Below are 16,290 nucleotides of genomic sequence, written 5' to 3' on the forward strand. Positions count from 1 at the left end.
AAGACGTTTCCTGCAGTTTGCGGCAGCCAAAACAAACTCCATTAGCTGAAATTCAATACAGCTATAACAGGGCGACCATTGACCCGCAGAGGAATCCTTTCAACTATGAGCTCTTTCTACGACCCTCTTGGGATCAGAAGGGACTAGTACGACAAGTCGGGATCAAGACCTCGACCAGTCGCATATGCAGACGTGTAACTAAGATCTGCCTTATCAAGGAGTCCATTGAATCCTGAGTTCTAGACTTCAACGACATGACTGAGTGACACGACCTCAACGCTAGGCTAAGTGCTGGTAACCTCTGGCCTGCAGAAGAAAGAAGACTCGATTAATTAATAAACATTTGAAATATGTATGTTGCTTGAATATCTAAATTAATTTTGTAATTATTACTACATTTACTGTAATAATTAGGGGCCGGAATGTAGGAGCCAGGTATTGTTGGTGCCACCTGGTACGCCCCTTTTCCTCTTGCTTTACGCTAATTGAGTCACGTGGTGTTTGGCATCGGTGGAGATAAAGGCGTCTTCAATGCTTGGTTAGGGAAAAGTTTGTTTTTCTTCTAAAGACGAAATCTTATAAATTAACGAGTAATCACTTTAGAAAGCGTGTATTTTAGACACTGTTGTTTAATTGTATTCTAAACACAACTCCCCCTTTCCATCTCTGAGGTGGAACATGTTGAACCAGCGACTCTTCCTGTTGTCCTCGTTCACTTTGCTCAATGTCAAGGAGATGTCCAGAGAAGACCAAGTTTCTAGAAACCAAGCGCTCAGCAGCACCTCAGGATGTCTGACGTTGCCCTTCAGGAATCAAGTGGTCTATCTGGCCAATAACGTTGCTGTGGCTCGATAAAAAATTCAGGGTTTGAGAAAAAGGTTTCTTAACAACACACGAGTACAAACTTATCAGTGACGCCTACGCAGAGCAAGTACCTGAGCGACAATTGCATTGTGGGAAAGGGAGGTGTGGTACATGCCCCACCACGGCGTCCACCATCACAGGAAGGAATCCCTCACATTTCAAGGAGCATCCTCGAATAATGAACTCTTGCAGGATCCTTGCCTCCCCAGCGCTGTCCTTGGAGTTCTTACTCGCTTCCGACGGGAACCTGTCGCGTTCATGGGTAGTTGCAGTGCATGCAGTAGTTGTGTTGTTTTGCAAGCCATTTCAGAGGCCCAAAAGGCCAAAGACCTATAAGAATTGGATTTGGACCAAGATGAACTACCAGTGGAAAGAGTGCTGGGTCTGCAGTGGTGTGTGGAGACCGACTCTTTCCGGTCCAAGATGGAGTTAAAACAACAGGCTCTCACCAGACGCGGTTTGCTGTCAGTTACTAGCTCAGTGTACCATCCTCTGGGGTTCTCGGCACCAGTCACTTTGTTGAATAAAATGATGCAGCAAGAACTCTGTAGGAGAGGCTGTGGCTGGGATGATGGTTTACCACAAAGATTTGGATCTTCTGGCTACATTCAAAGTGAAAAGGTGTATTAAACCAGCGGACTTTGGAGAGGCCAGACACGCCCAACTACATCACTTTGCTGAGGCCAGCGAAGGAGGATACAGAACTATAACATCCGGATGGTAAATCAGCGGCCGTCCTTGCTGTCAAGATGTTGGAGGCATCTATGGCTAATTGTTTGAGGGACACCAGTCATAGTTGAGGCAACGATGTTGATCCTGACACTGGATGATCTAGTGGGAACAGAAATTGCCTTCATTGGCTGCTGAGATTTAGTGAGCCGACAGAGTCCTGTTAATAAGCAGGATCCAATTTTGGAAGATCAAATCTGTGTTTGCTAAAGGGGGTGTAAATTTATTTGTCTCTACTGGGAAACATCTTAGCTCCTGTTTGTATTTTGTTTGAATTGTTATGTCTGCCTGCGTTAACAATTAGGGGCCGGTGTGTAGGAGCCAAATGTTCCCATCCAATGTCTTTACTCTATACGTACACTGGGTGGCGCTGTTCTTGTGTGTGTGTGTTCATTATTGACATCAGGTGTTGGACCCGGAGAGTGAAGGTGTTTTGAGCGCTGTCGCGGTGAGAGAGAGTTGGTTCCACTGGGAACAAAACCGTATATGTAACAAAAACTAAGACGGCACAGCTCTCAGAGGTGATTGAGGCTGTGCAGAGCGATCCGGAGGAAACCAGCACCGCAGTCGCCCAGGTAACAGGACCGGCCTCCTTTAATAATCACCATATGACACTATGACCCTACTGCAACACCCAGACTTGGGTGTTGGGCCACTGTTTGTTTTCTGTCGTGTTTTCTGTCATTCGCCCTGCCGCTCGTTTCAGACTCCTCCCTTCCTGTGTGCCGCCGCCCTCCGGGATTGCAGGCCCCGCCCCTTATTGTTTCCACCTTCCACCCGGGGTAGAGAGGGTGTGATGTAATGAAGTCTACCTGTGAGTCTGAGCCTGCTGATTTGGATGAATCCACCTGCTCTGTCTGACTACCCGTGTGCCGAACCCCTGGAGTGAAGACATTGTTTTGGACTACCTCGCCCTGAGTCTGCTTTGGAGTTCAGGTTCTTGTGGCCGCAGCTCCCAACACATACAACATCATCACCATACGACATCACATCACATTACATGTCATGTAGCTTCATCCAAAGCGACTTACATTGCATTTCTTTTTACATTTTTGCCCTGATCAACCCATCGGACACTGTCATCAGCATACGTAACTAACAATATGGCATTTTGCCCACACGTAAGTCAGGATACAACAATACTTATGATATGACATCATCACCATACCTAAGTCATGATATTGCATCACAATACCTAAATCCCAATTTAACATTATCACAACACCTAAAACATTACTTTATTACAATACCCACGTTATCACAAAACTTAGATAACAATACAACGTTATCACAATAGCAGAGGAGTCACAAAACACACATGAAACCCTGGATGAAGTTCACTTACACACTCTGAAGCCAGGTCCGTGGGAGCTGTCTCTCCTTCCTCCTCCTCCTCCCCCTCCTCCCCCCTCGGTGCTGCTGTACAGAGTGGTCACGTTGCCTTGCTCGCAGTAGTTGACACATTGGTCCTGGCTGCAGCGCACCTGGCAGACGGTGGGCGTGAACGTCACCTGAAGCCTCTCCACGCCTCGGCCTCCCGACAACGTCTGTCCGTCAGCTGGCAGCGGAGAGACGGAGACCATGAGGACGGAGGACAGAAAGCAGCGGAGTCCAGGCTGCAGCATTTTGAGCAATGAGGTCAGAGTTTCTGAGCGAGTTGCATCGTCCCAAACCTCTCCCTCCTCTCTCTCTCTCCCTCCCTCCCCCTCCCTCCTCTCTCTCTCTCCCTCCCCCTCCCTCCTCTCCCTCCCTCCCCCTCCCTCCTCTCTCTCTCTCCCTCTCCCTCCTCTCTCTCTCTCTCCTCTTTCTCCCTCCTCTTTCTCTCTCTCTCTCTCTCTGGGAGAGAAGGGGGGAAGGAAGGAAAAGACCAGACACTTCCCCTCTCGCGCTCCGCACTCTTGTTTTTCCTGTAGCACTGTTTAGTGTGTGTGTGTGTGTGTGTGTGTGTGTGTGTGTGTGTGTGTGTGTGTGTGTGTGTGTGGGGGGGAGAAGGAGGGAGGTGGAGAGGTAATTGAAAGCAGTGTGTCTCTTAAAAAGTGAGCAGGACTGGGATCGACTCCAAACTAAATGTTGAGCAGGAATCTGGTCCATCGATCCACACAGAGAGCGAGCGTAGTACTATGAAGCTCTCTCTCTCCTTCACTGCTTGTTTTCCACTATGCTCGTATTTGATTACACTGTCTCTGGGTCTGAGCAGAGCTTCTTCTTCTGCTGCTGTTTCACAACTGAACAGTGGAGGATGTCAGACTGATGATGCAACTCTGGTTTGGGTTTCAAGGGGCCCAAATTCACAAAATATCCTGAAGCAAAAAGAAGCTCTGGACTGTAGAGCTGGAAGAAACTAGTGAAACTTAAAACCTGATAACAACATCTACTAAACATCTACTACACACCTACTACACACCAACTACACAACTACTACACACCAACTACACACCTACTACACACCTACTACACACCAACTACTACACATCCACTACACACCTACTACACACCTACTACACACCAACTACACACCTACTACACACCAACTACACAACTACTACACACCTACTACACAACTACTACTACACACCTACTACACAACTACTACACACCAACTACACACCAACTACACACCTACTACACACCTACTACACAACTACTACACACCAACTACACACCAACTACACAACTACTACACACCAACTACACATCTACTACACACCAACTACTACACACCTACTACACAACTACTACACACCAACTACACACCTACTACACAACAACTACTACACACCTACTACACAACTACTACACACCTACTACACACCTACTACACACCTACTACACAACTACTACACACCAACTACACACCAACTACACAACTACTACACACCAACTACACATCTACTACACACCAACTACACAACTACTACACACCTACTACACAACTACTACACACCTACTACACAACTACTACACACCTACTACACATCTACTACACACCTACTACACATATACTACGCACCAACTACACATCTACTACACACCAACTACACACCTACTACACAACTACTACACACCAACTACACATCTACTACACACCAACTACACACCTACTACACATCTACTAGACACCAACTACACACCTACTACACAACTACTACACATCTACTACACACCAACTACACATCTACTACACACCTACTACACATCTACTACACACCAACTACACACCTACTACACATCTACTACACACCAACTACACACCTACTACACATCTACTACGCACCAACTACACATCTACTACACACCAACTACACACCTACTACACAACTACTACACATCTACTACACACCAACTACACAACTACTACACACCTACTACACAACTACTACACAACTACTACACATCTACTACACACCTACTACACATATACTACACACCTACTACACATATACTACACACCTACTACACATATACTACACACCTACTACACACCAACTATATACCTACTACACATCTACACACATCTACACACCTGCTACCACCGTGACTCATTGGACCCTCGTGTGTCTCATATAAAGGTGTAACCGATATAACTGATTGAGGACTCTGTCTCTGAAGATGTGTGATCAGGGAACCGTGGACCATTGGCGTGGTACGATTGGCGTGGTACCATTGGCGTGGTACCATTGGCGTGGTACTACGGTAGTGGTTCTTTCCACAGTTGGACAATAGCAGGAACTGTTTACGGGTTCATTGGACTTATCTGCAGCGCACACTGACATTCCAGCTCCATTGAATCACACGCAGACTTTTCTCCAGCGGCGTGCGTCTGTAAGACGCGAGTGAGGGTTTATCCCTCAGCAGCTTATCAGACCCAACAACCAGTCGCACACAATAACAAACACTAAGACACACGCACACACACACACACACAATAACTAACACAGGAGGAACCAGCGCAAGACTTTCTACACTCAGAAGGGCCGATACAGCCTTCATGTCATAACGCACACACACACCTACACACAATAACAAACACTAACACACACACATTAACATCATAACTGTGTGTTTAAACGTGTGTGTGTGTGTTATAACTCACCCCCAGCAGCAGCTACATAGAGGCTGTATCGGCCCTTCTGAGTGTCTCCTGTAGATGACGAGGAGGTGGAGGAGGAAGAGGAGTCAGGAGATGAGGACACGGTCAGAACCTTCTTCCTCTCCTTCTCGATGTGCTTCATCAGCAGGGCGGCCATCCTGTCTCCTCTTCTTCTCGGCGACAGAGTCTTCCTCAGCATCACGGCCTGGGCCTCCCTCAGACTGTGAGTTCAAAAGTCAAAGTTCCAACACTTCACACTGATGAAGAGCTGCTGGTGTTATCAGTGAGTCACATGACCTCACATGACCACAGGACCATTCTGCATCATCAACAATTACTTCTGTTTTATCTTTATTTAATTGAAGAAAGTTTTGACTCATCAAGTTATTTGTTCAATGCATTTACACAGCCCCCGCATTGCATTGTAGTCCCCTGGTGATATAGTTGTATAGATTTGTGTGTCATCTGCATAACTGTGATAACACACTTTGTTGTTTTCCATAATCTGAGCCAATGGAAGCATGCAGATGTTGAACAGCAGGGGCCTCAGTATTGAACCTTGGGGGACACCACATGTCATTTTCTTTAGCTCTGATGTGTAAGTAGCTACAGACACAAAGTGTTTCCGATTATTCAAGTAGGATTCAAACCAGTTAAGTCCCACCCAGTTGATTAGTCTATCCAGTAGTAAGTCATAGAGACAAGAAAACAAAAACAAGTTACATTCTAACAGGAACCTTCTGACTAACAGGTAACATTCATCAGTATGTTTTATTTTATCAGGGAGCAGCAGAAACTCTGCTGAGTAGGTTTGGTATTTGTTATAAATGTATGTTGGTACATTGATGTTCATGATGCTTATTCATCTTCATAAGAAGCAGCTATACATACAGTATAGTTAATAATTGTGGTTACTAACACATATAGTTATTATTATTAACTTCGCATCAACTCCGTCTGGAAGAGATTTTAATTGATGTGCACGTACGAGTTTGCAACCTTTCTCCTTTTCTCCGCTGTTCAGGTGAACCTGAAGAGCAGTCTTAGCCCCGCCTCCAAATGCTCTCATTGGTGGAGACACCTGACGATGCCCCCTCCAAAGACAACGCTGATGACCCCCTGTTCACAGAGACGTTTTACACTCTGCAGACACAAAGCTCTTCTCGTTCCACCGAGCTCTCAAAGTGACATCATCAGGGTCTGAAAGTACTAGTACCACACTGGGAAAATACTACGAGTAAAAGTCCTTCATTGTACACGTGACTGAAGTAAAAGTACATGCAGTCAAAGCATTTACTGATTGATTAGTGAACTTTATTGTTAGAATATCCAATGTTTCTGGATTCATATTTCCGTGTTAGATGTTTAATTTTGGGGAAAAGACCTAAAGACGTCAAGTAAGCAAGTACTGTATATGTCAAAACATACAACTACACACAATTACATTTTGATTTAATTGTGTTGTTTTAATGTTAAAGTTATTTTAATGTCATCATATGATACCGCTCAGATAACTGTGAAATGTACCCAACATACTAGTATATCGGGTACATTTCACATTCTATAGTGTAGTACAAGTACTTCAAGTACTCAGTGAAGGGAGGAGGAGCCACGTTACCTCAGCGACTGCGTCTTTGCTCCTCTGGTCTCCTTCTTCTTCTTCCCCCCTGCTGTCCCAGCAACTTCCTCGCTCCTCTGTGCCCCGGTCCCAGAGCGGGACTCCGGATTTGGGATTCCAGAGGACGTAGATGTCTCCTGTCGGAGGATTCCTTGGTCTTCTGGAGGAGACATCTGTCTTAGGTGTGGAGACACGGTCTGAGACGAGGAAGGATCTGTTTTGCGGCCGGTAGGCCCGGCTCTGATCCCCTCCTCCTTCTCCTGGAGGTTGTTGGAGTCCTGCGTCTCCGTCCTCTCGGCTCTCCGTCCCTCCTGAGGAAATGTTGGGGATGAGTCTCCTTTGTCTACCCCAGCATTTAGGATCTCGGCATCCTCTTGAACATTTAAGGTCTCCAGTGGAATCGGGTCTGAAGCTCCCGGTCCGGGTCTGGCGGTTGTTGTTGTGGCGACGGGACCGGAGGGAGCGCCGAGGCTCCCGGTATTTGGGGAGGCCGGGTCTGGAGAGCCGCCTGTCAGCGGGAGCGACTCACTGCGGTAACCATGGAAACCGCGTGGACACACACACCGGTTTGACGGGCGGCACAACAAGGCACCATGGCAACGGGGAAGACACCGGGCTGTAGGAGGAGAGGAGACAAGGAGGGGAGGAGACAAGGAAGGTAGTAGTCATACTGTGTATCACTTTAACACCAAGCTACATGTACTAGCTGTACACTGATGTTAGTAGTACTGCGTGGCACACAAAGAAGCTACATGTACTAGCTGTACACTGATGTTAGTAGTACTGCGTAGCACACAAAGAAGCTACATGTACTAGCTGTACACTGATGTTAGTAGTACTGCGTAGCACACAAAGAAGCTACATGTACTAGCTGTACACGGATGTTAGTAGTACTGCGTAGCACACAAAGAAGCTACATGTACTAGCTGTACACTGATGTTAGTAGTACTGCGTAGCACACAAAGAAGCTACATGTACTAGCTGTACACTGATGTTAGTAGTACTGCGTAGCACACAAAGAAGCTACATGTACTAGCTGTACACTGATGTTAGTAGTACTGCGTAGCACACAAAGAAGCTACACGTACTAGCTGTACACTGATGTTAGTAGTACTGCGTAGCACACAAAGAAGCTACACGTACTAGCTGTACACTGATGTTAGTAGTACTGCGTAGCACACAAAGAAGCTACATGTACTAGCTGTACACTGATGTTAGTAGTACTGCGTAGCACACAAAGAAGCTACATGTACTAGCTGTACACTGATGTTAGTAGTACTGCGTAGCACACAAAGAAGCTACATGTACTAGCTGTACACTGATGTTAGTAGTACTGCGTAGAACACAAAGAAGCTACATGTACTAGCTGTACACTGATGTTAGTAGTACTGCGTAGAACACAAAGAAGCTACATGTACTAGCTGTACACTGATGTTAGTAGTACTGCGTAGCACACAAAGAAGCTACATGTACTAGCTGTACACTGATGTTAGTAGTACTGCGTAGCACACAAAGAAGCTACATGTACTAGCTGTACACTGATGTTAGTAGTACTGCGTAGCACACAAAGAAGCTACATGTACTAGCTGTACACTGATGTTAGTAGTACTGCGTAGCACACAAAGAAGCTACATGTACTAGCTGTACACTGATGTTAGTAGTACTGCGTAGCACACAAAGAAGCTACATGTACTAGCTGTACACTGATGTTAGTAGTACTGCGTAGCACACAAAGAAGCTACATGTACTAGCTGTACACTGATGTTAGTAGTACTGCGGGTCTCTCTAAAGGTTTCATGGTTTGGGGAGTTTCTCGGTGCCGATGGGAGCGTTTCTGGACAGAGGAAGTCTCTGTGTACAGACTGTAAAGCCCTCTGAGGCAAATTTGCGATTTTGTGGTATAAAATGAAATAAATTGAATCATCACAAGCCCGACAAAGTATCGCAGACAAGTTAAATGCGCGAGTGTAAGTGCCTCATCACTAATCAGATTATATTTCTTTAAATGTGCTTCATGGATACGTCATCATCCAATGAGAATAATGATCTCAACTGTAGAGTATGTAGATGAAAACAAGCCCAAAGAATCTAATTTAATGGGGTCCAGTGGGGTCGACGTGGCGTAGGGGTAGAGAGGGAGCGCTGGGAAGCACAAGGTTGATGGTTTGAGCCCTGGCTGCTCCATGTCATCACATCACATGTCATTTATCTGACGCTTTTATCCAAAGCGACTTACAATCAGTGCATTAAACCATAAGGACACAAACTCAGGAGAACAAGAAACAAGAAAGTGTGATTTCATCAAATAAGCCGATGTACAACTTGCTGTAGATAAGAACCATTATAAGTCCAGTGTAAGTGCTACAGTTAGTTAGTGTGTTAGTGGAGGTAGAGTGTGAAGAGGTGTGTCTTTAGTCTGAAGATGTGAAGGCTCTCTGTGGTCCTGATGTCTTCAGAGACCTCCTTCCACCATTTAGGAGCAGGACAGCAAAGAGTGGAGATCTAGTGGAGTGTTTTGCTCTCAGTGAGGAGGAACAAGCAGTTTATCACATGCAGAGCGGAGAGGTCAGAGGTCGGGATGTCGGGATGGACCAGGTCCTGGATGGAAGCTGGACCCCATCCATTCACAGCATGGTACGTGAGCACCATGTTTAGAACTGGATGAGCCACCGGTACCAGTGAAGAGAGCGGAGGAGTGAGTCCCATGTTGAAGTGTCCCTGAGCAAGACCCCTAATTGCTCCCCGGGCCATAATTAAGGTTGATACAGGTAGAACGCGATAACCGTTTAATGTTTTAATGAATCGTCAAGTGAGGCTTGTTTCCTTGTTCTATTAGCCTGAGGCGACTAGTGGGCCTGAGGTTTGATTGACAGCGGGACACCATGGCGCCGGCGGTCTGTACTCACGTTTGGTGCACCGCCGGGTTCCAGGTGAGAAAGTCCATCCGACGCAACACCGACTTCCACACGCAAGAGGCCTGCAGGACAGAGATGCATTATTAGTCATTATTAAGGAGTCATAGTCACAGAAAGCATCATATTTCATATAATTCATGAATAGATAATCAGACTGAGGCCTTTTCTTCTTCAGAATATTATTAAAAATTGAAATGAATACTTAGTATTTTTCTTTTTCCTTATACACGGCATCGAAAATCGTAATATTTAAAAACTTGGTCTCGTGTCACAAAGGGGCGGAGCCACTTTGGTCACCTAGAAGCCAGAAGATGCGTTATTTCATATTTATGATTAATGACGGGTGACTTATCGCCGTGTGCCCATCGGCCTTGTGGGAAAAGGAGTCAATTATCAGACCAACGCTGGGTGGAAATAAGCCCCTCCCCCTGCCATCAGGGGAAGGACATCACAGCTGCGTGTAAACTCTCTATAGGTTTGTTTGACGACAGTTCCAAGCTGATCAATGAAAGTCATTGATCGGGTCAGAGACACGCGACCACGTCCTCACTCACACTCATTGGACACGAGGACAGAGGACCCTCCAACAAATTCATGTGACGTTCATACAAAAGGGGTCTTCTTCTCTCTTGATGTTTCAAACGATAACAAATGATTTCATTGATAATGACCAGTACTTCTTATGTTACTAGATTGATCTAAACACTGATTGGTTGTTTACAATGTCACATGATCAGAGACTAGACAAACATCAGCGATGTCATCATCTTTTATAGAATAACGGTGGAGAAAATGTATTTAACTGATTCTGTTTGGACTCAAAGTGACAGGAATGTTTACGAAGGAGGTGACCTATGACCTGTGACCTGCGGAGAGGTGACCTGTGACCTGCAGATCGACCTGAAGCGTTACACAAGGTCACATGGTCACCACCTGAGTAGCATAGCTGGTCCTCACAAGGACACCAAAAGGAGGACCTGTGTGTGTCTCACACATCTTCCTCTTTTCACACACACACACACACACACACACACACACACACACACACACACACACACACACACACACACACACACACACACACACACACACACTCAGTGTATAAACCCAGTCAGTAAATTCACAGTGTTGTGGGTGTGTGTTGACTTTGCATCCATCACTTGCCTGTCAGGCAGACTTGCACTTGAAGCTGGTTACACACAGACGTGGACACACACGCAAACACACTTGCATACAATTTCACACACTCCTGATGTGTCTGCAGTCTGACGCAGCTGACAGATGCTGAGTGGTGGGATGCTTCATGCGTACACACACACACACACACACACACACACACACACACACACGTATCCCCCCGCCTGTCCTGCATGGGATCAGACCCACAGACACCGGAGTTGTTTTCAGCCCCTTGGTGGATGTTTTGCTTCTTTTAGTAGATGTTGTGAGTCTCTTTGTGTGTCTGCATTTGTTTGTCTTTATTTGTACTCGTTTGTGTCTCTAACTGAAATCTACGAATCCACACAAGTATTTCATCCCCGCCAGTAACAACTTGAGCCTCTTAACGCCGCCGCCACCCCTGTCGGCTGAGTCCAAAACAAACAGGCTCCATTCAGACAAAGGGGAGGCCTGAACGTGGCCCTCAGGGGTCACATGACAATGAAACACCCCAGAGACAGGATGTGATGTCATGATTCTCATAACAGATCTGTATTGATGACTCTAGAGGGTTTGCAGTCTGGATGCTGAGTGTGCAGTCTGAGACCCGTGGCCCCCAGAGCCCCAGAGCCCCAGACCCCCGCCCCCCCTCGCTCTCTTACAAGCCGCTTATATGAAGGAATTCATTCATTATGTATTAAGGTTTATTTACCACATCACTGGTTAAAGTAGGTAAATATTCATATAGTGGTCTGAAGGACACAAAGAGGCTTCGTGATGCTTCACACCGTAAACACGTTATCGATCCGCTCACCCGATCACAGCCGCGCTCCCGGTCCTGCGCGCCGCCGCCGGTCTGCCGCAGGGGCCGCGCGTCCCCGCCGCGGGCCGCACGCCTCCCTCCTCGCGGGGGGGGAGATGCTGAGCTGCGGTGTGAAGAGTTAAAATCCACACGAGCCACGGAGAAAGGCGCATGTTGGTCGATAGCAGATAGAGTCAATGTGACCGATCGATGGAGCATCGCGGGGCGGGGGACGGGTGGGGGACCGGGGGGGGGGACGGGGGGGTCCCGGTCTTCACTTCGCGAGTCTGACTGAAGTTTTCATTCAACGTGAACTCCAATCGCTGCCTTCGTTCTGCTGTCAGCCAATGGGAGCGGAGAATAGCAGCTCCTCCGCTCCCATTGGCTGACAGCCGCGGAGCCTCTGAGCAGCCAATCAGAAGCCAGCAGGGCGGAAACGTTTTCAGGCTTTTACATGATTGTGGAAAATTTACATTTTGTGATTTGAGTTCAATGTTAACATTTTTTTCGCATCTGAGGAATTTAGATTTAATAAAAGTTGTTTTGATGTCGGGTCGTTGTGAGTTAAAAAAACAATGTTAATAATAAAAAGTAATTATACAAATATTATTGGTAATAATTGGATACTTAAAGTACCGTAGTTTAAAACCATTGTAAGAGCCCGAAGTGTGTATATTGTTTAAATTGGATGTTCTTATATTGAGGACATTATATTGGATACATGTTGGCATGACGCCCCCTTGATTTTCCTTCTTATACTGATGTCGTGTTTGCAGCGGCTGCACCTTAGATGGCCGATTAGAGCACAGTTTGTCCACCGTGTGACGGAATGTGTTTTTGGTGTTTGGTTAACGCTTTTGTTGTGGAAATAAACACCAATCAAAAAGAATATAAAGATCTTTTGTCATTCACGTCAGGAAAATGGACTCAGTGTGTCTGCAGCTCAATTGCAGCTTAATATTATTTGTGACCGAAGGAACGCCGCTACACCCATTACAAAAAACGTAATTATAAATATGAACATATTTAGGTTTATGTTAATCTGTAAAATAACTGAATTTGTCAGTAAAAAGTACAATATTTCCCTCGAGGAATAAGAATGACATGGATATATTTCAGTGAAGTTTTAGTCAAAAACTCAGCTTCAGGTTTCAGCTTCTTTATGAGTCAATTGTTTAAACCTGAATTCAGATTTCTTATTTGACAATAAACGCCACACAACAAATATTCAATTCATTTTATTTTGCATAGCCCAATATCGCAAATGACAAATTTGCCTCAGAGGGCTTCACAGTCTGTAGACATGCGACATCATCTGTCCAGAAACCCTCACAAACTCCCCAAACAATGAAAACCCTTCATGGGGAAAAAAGGAACCTTAGGGAGAACGAGGAGGGATCCGTCTCCTGATGGAACATTTACATTTCGTGATTTGAGTTCAATGTTATCGTTTTTTTTGCATCTGAGGAATTTAGATTTAATAAAAGTTGTTTTGATGTCAAATTGACCTCATAACAGGAGGGTTCAACTGGGGAACTGTGTAAACCTAAAAGGAGCACGTTGATATGTACACATGCTGTCGCATCGGAGGCTCTTTAGGGTCTGTGACCACCAGACAATGGACCTGAACCCAATCGCACAACTCAAAAGGAAAAAGTTCAAAAATCGAATTTTATTACAAAAATAAACCAAATTAAAATTACTCTCAACAGAAGAAAAACTAAATCTGAGAACAAAGAAAATCTAAAAACTAAACGCTAGACTAACAAATAAACTTTCTCTGGTACGAGGGCAAAGGGAGGCGCAGACAATATGAACACACAGGTGGAGACAGGTGGAGACACAGGTGGAGAGACAGGTGGGGAGAGAGGTGGAGAGACAGGTGGGGACACAGGTGGAGACACAGGTGGGGAGACAGGTGGAGACACAGGTGGGGAGACAGGTGGAGACACAGGTGGGGAGACAGGTGGAGACAGGCAGACAATCGGACCGGCACACAGGGGGAAGCTGCCTGCAGCGAGAGGAAGGATAACTTTCAAAATAAAACAGGAAATCACGAGACCACCTGATTAAATTAGCTTAACACCGCTTCTCGGAGATGACGAAGTCAACTCAGGATCAGGAATAAGGAAACATTTATTGCCATAATGTGTGAGACATACGAGGAATGTGACTGGGCGGTTGGTGCGTAACAGCAGACAGTACGACAATAGACAACAAGACAACAGTGCAAGAGGAATAAAATAACATATAAGGCTATGGGCTAGTTTAAAAATAAAGGAATAAAAGTTCAAGTTAAAAATATTTAGAAATTAAAAATAAAGTGCACATAAACTCCAGGTTGTTTTATCTGTATAAAAGATTCAAGGCCGTCCACAGATGTTGGGGTTTAAGCAGTAGAGGACCCCTAGTGGTAGAAAGTATAATACATGTAGTAATGTTTAGTCTTAGAATTGTACAGTTTGTGTAATGTTAAATATTAGTTATTACATTAGCATGTTAGATGAAGTGAATGCAATATGAATCAAACACAATGTATAGTCGTGTAAATCATATAAACACTTATGAATACAAACACGGATGCTAGTTGCCGTTTATGGATTTCTCACATTTTTATCCCCAAAGAGGGTTTTTTGGGAGTTGTGATGAAAGGTGATGTTATTGTGCATGCTATGTCATTGTGCATGCTATGTCATTGTGCATGCTATGTCATTATGCATGCTATGTTATTGTGCATGCTATGTCATTGTGCATGCTATGTCACGTTTACACGATGAAGCTTTAAGCCAAAGCTGTGATCATTGACTGTACTGCAGTATTAAGTGATCAGGGATCGATCAGGTCAGTGAGGGATCTCACATGGAGCCAGGAGGGAGTCATGTGACGCCTTGGAGCAGAAAGGAATTCACGAGGGAGGAGCTGGGCCGGAATGTGCAGCCAATCACATACGACAACAGCTCCAGTTTTTGAGCTCCAGCCAGTTGACTTCTCGTCCCAGAAGGGGCGGGAGTGACAGTAGTGACCCTTGATCAGAGGTTCAGAACCCAGCACAGCTCACACACTAAATCTGCACCTGCAGGATTGTATCAAACACTCAATGAAGTAACACAAGGCGGAGCCGGACTGTGAGAAGCTTCACAGCAGCCTTCTGAAACCGTCATCTTGGTGCTCTGTGTGCTTTCCCTCTCAACTGAAGAGGACTTGTAAAGGTTTTCCGTCAATGAGGTGTCGTCACAGCTCTTTGAAGATGAAAGTGACGCAGAGGAGAACGTGTCTGAGGCAGAGGATGATGTTGAGGAGGACCCTGATTATGAGGCATCCTCTGGTGAGAATGAGACCCTCATTGTGGACCCTCCTGTCGTCTCTCAACCAGCAGCAAACGCTCTGCCTTCCAAAAATGTTATTATGGTCCGTGTACCTCAACCACAGGGTGGACTTAGTGTCATCAAAAGGGTCCCTCGTCCTGGCAGTTAGCCGTGTCCATGACATCCTTCAGATGAGAAAAGAAGAGGGCAGGCGTGTACAGAGAGACGGGCTTGGATGTGACCGACCTGCAAGCCGACATCGGGTTGCTCATTCTAGCAGGAATGTACCAGCTGCGTGCTGCTGACACTGGAAGGACGGTGTTATAGAAATGATCTCTTTTAAATGTCAGTCAGTGACATTTTGTTGATCTGAGTATTTCTACATAGCCGCTTATGTCTTTTTTTTAATTGAATGTGTTATTTAGGTAGTTAACAAACAAAGTTCCTAATACAGAAACCTGGGGGAAAATTGAGTTATGGTCATTTTCTGGGTGTTTAAATTAGGGAGAACGAGGAGGATCCGTCTCCTGATGGACGGACTGAATGGACGTCATGTGTACTAAATAAACAATGTAAAGATGTACAATACATTCAGTCCCTATAACAGAAATGATTCAAATAATATGTAGAGTAGTAAAGCAGGTCAACCACCATCACATAGAAGCACCATCAGATAGAAGCACCATCAGATAGAACCACCATCAGATAGAACCACCATCAGATATAGAGGGTAAATAAAATCGGTCCAAGTACAGAACCTTGTGGGACTCCGTGACCAACATTGATGGTATTTAAGGATTCACTGTTTT

The 16,290-nt window shown here is 45.4% G+C and overlaps 1 protein-coding gene and 2 long non-coding RNA genes across 5 annotated transcripts in view; 1 reads left to right on the forward strand and 2 right to left on the reverse strand.

Annotated features, from left to right (window-relative positions):
* The window catches only part of LOC120814186 (latent-transforming growth factor beta-binding protein 4), a 36,500-nt gene extending 24,018 nt beyond the window's left edge, over nucleotides 1–12,482 (reverse strand). For all 3 annotated transcript variants that reach the window (XM_078105758.1, XM_078105755.1, XM_078105753.1), the window contains exons 1-5: nucleotides 12,189–12,482; nucleotides 10,208–10,278; nucleotides 7,302–7,917; nucleotides 5,687–5,904; nucleotides 2,939–3,151 (exon numbers count right to left, since the gene is read on the reverse strand). In XM_078105758.1, coding sequence (XP_077961884.1) covers nucleotides 2,939–3,151; nucleotides 5,687–5,904; nucleotides 7,302–7,917; nucleotides 10,208–10,278; nucleotides 12,189–12,349 — 1,279 coding nt within the window. In that variant the 5' untranslated portion in view covers nucleotides 12,350–12,482. The remainder of the gene's footprint in view (nucleotides 1–2,938; nucleotides 3,152–5,686; nucleotides 5,905–7,301; nucleotides 7,918–10,207; nucleotides 10,279–12,188) is intronic.
* On the reverse strand, nucleotides 2,631–2,856 carry LOC144410257 (uncharacterized). Its single transcript, XR_013468203.1, has 2 exons — nucleotides 2,819–2,856; nucleotides 2,631–2,788 (listed from the first exon to the last, which is right to left on the reverse strand). It is a non-coding gene; the product is annotated as an uncharacterized LOC144410257 (long non-coding RNA).
* A 1,385-nt stretch (nucleotides 12,483–13,867) lies between the features above and the next one.
* On the forward strand, nucleotides 13,868–14,263 carry LOC144410259 (uncharacterized). The gene is made up of 3 exons (XR_013468204.1): nucleotides 13,868–14,000; nucleotides 14,071–14,094; nucleotides 14,131–14,263. It is a non-coding gene; the product is annotated as an uncharacterized LOC144410259 (long non-coding RNA).
* The last annotated feature ends 2,027 nt before the right edge of the window (nucleotides 14,264–16,290 follow it).

Source organism: Gasterosteus aculeatus, chromosome 1 (assembly GCF_964276395.1).
Source record: "Gasterosteus aculeatus chromosome 1, fGasAcu3.hap1.1, whole genome shotgun sequence".
NCBI classification, from domain to species: Eukaryota; Metazoa; Chordata; class Actinopteri; order Perciformes; family Gasterosteidae; genus Gasterosteus; species Gasterosteus aculeatus.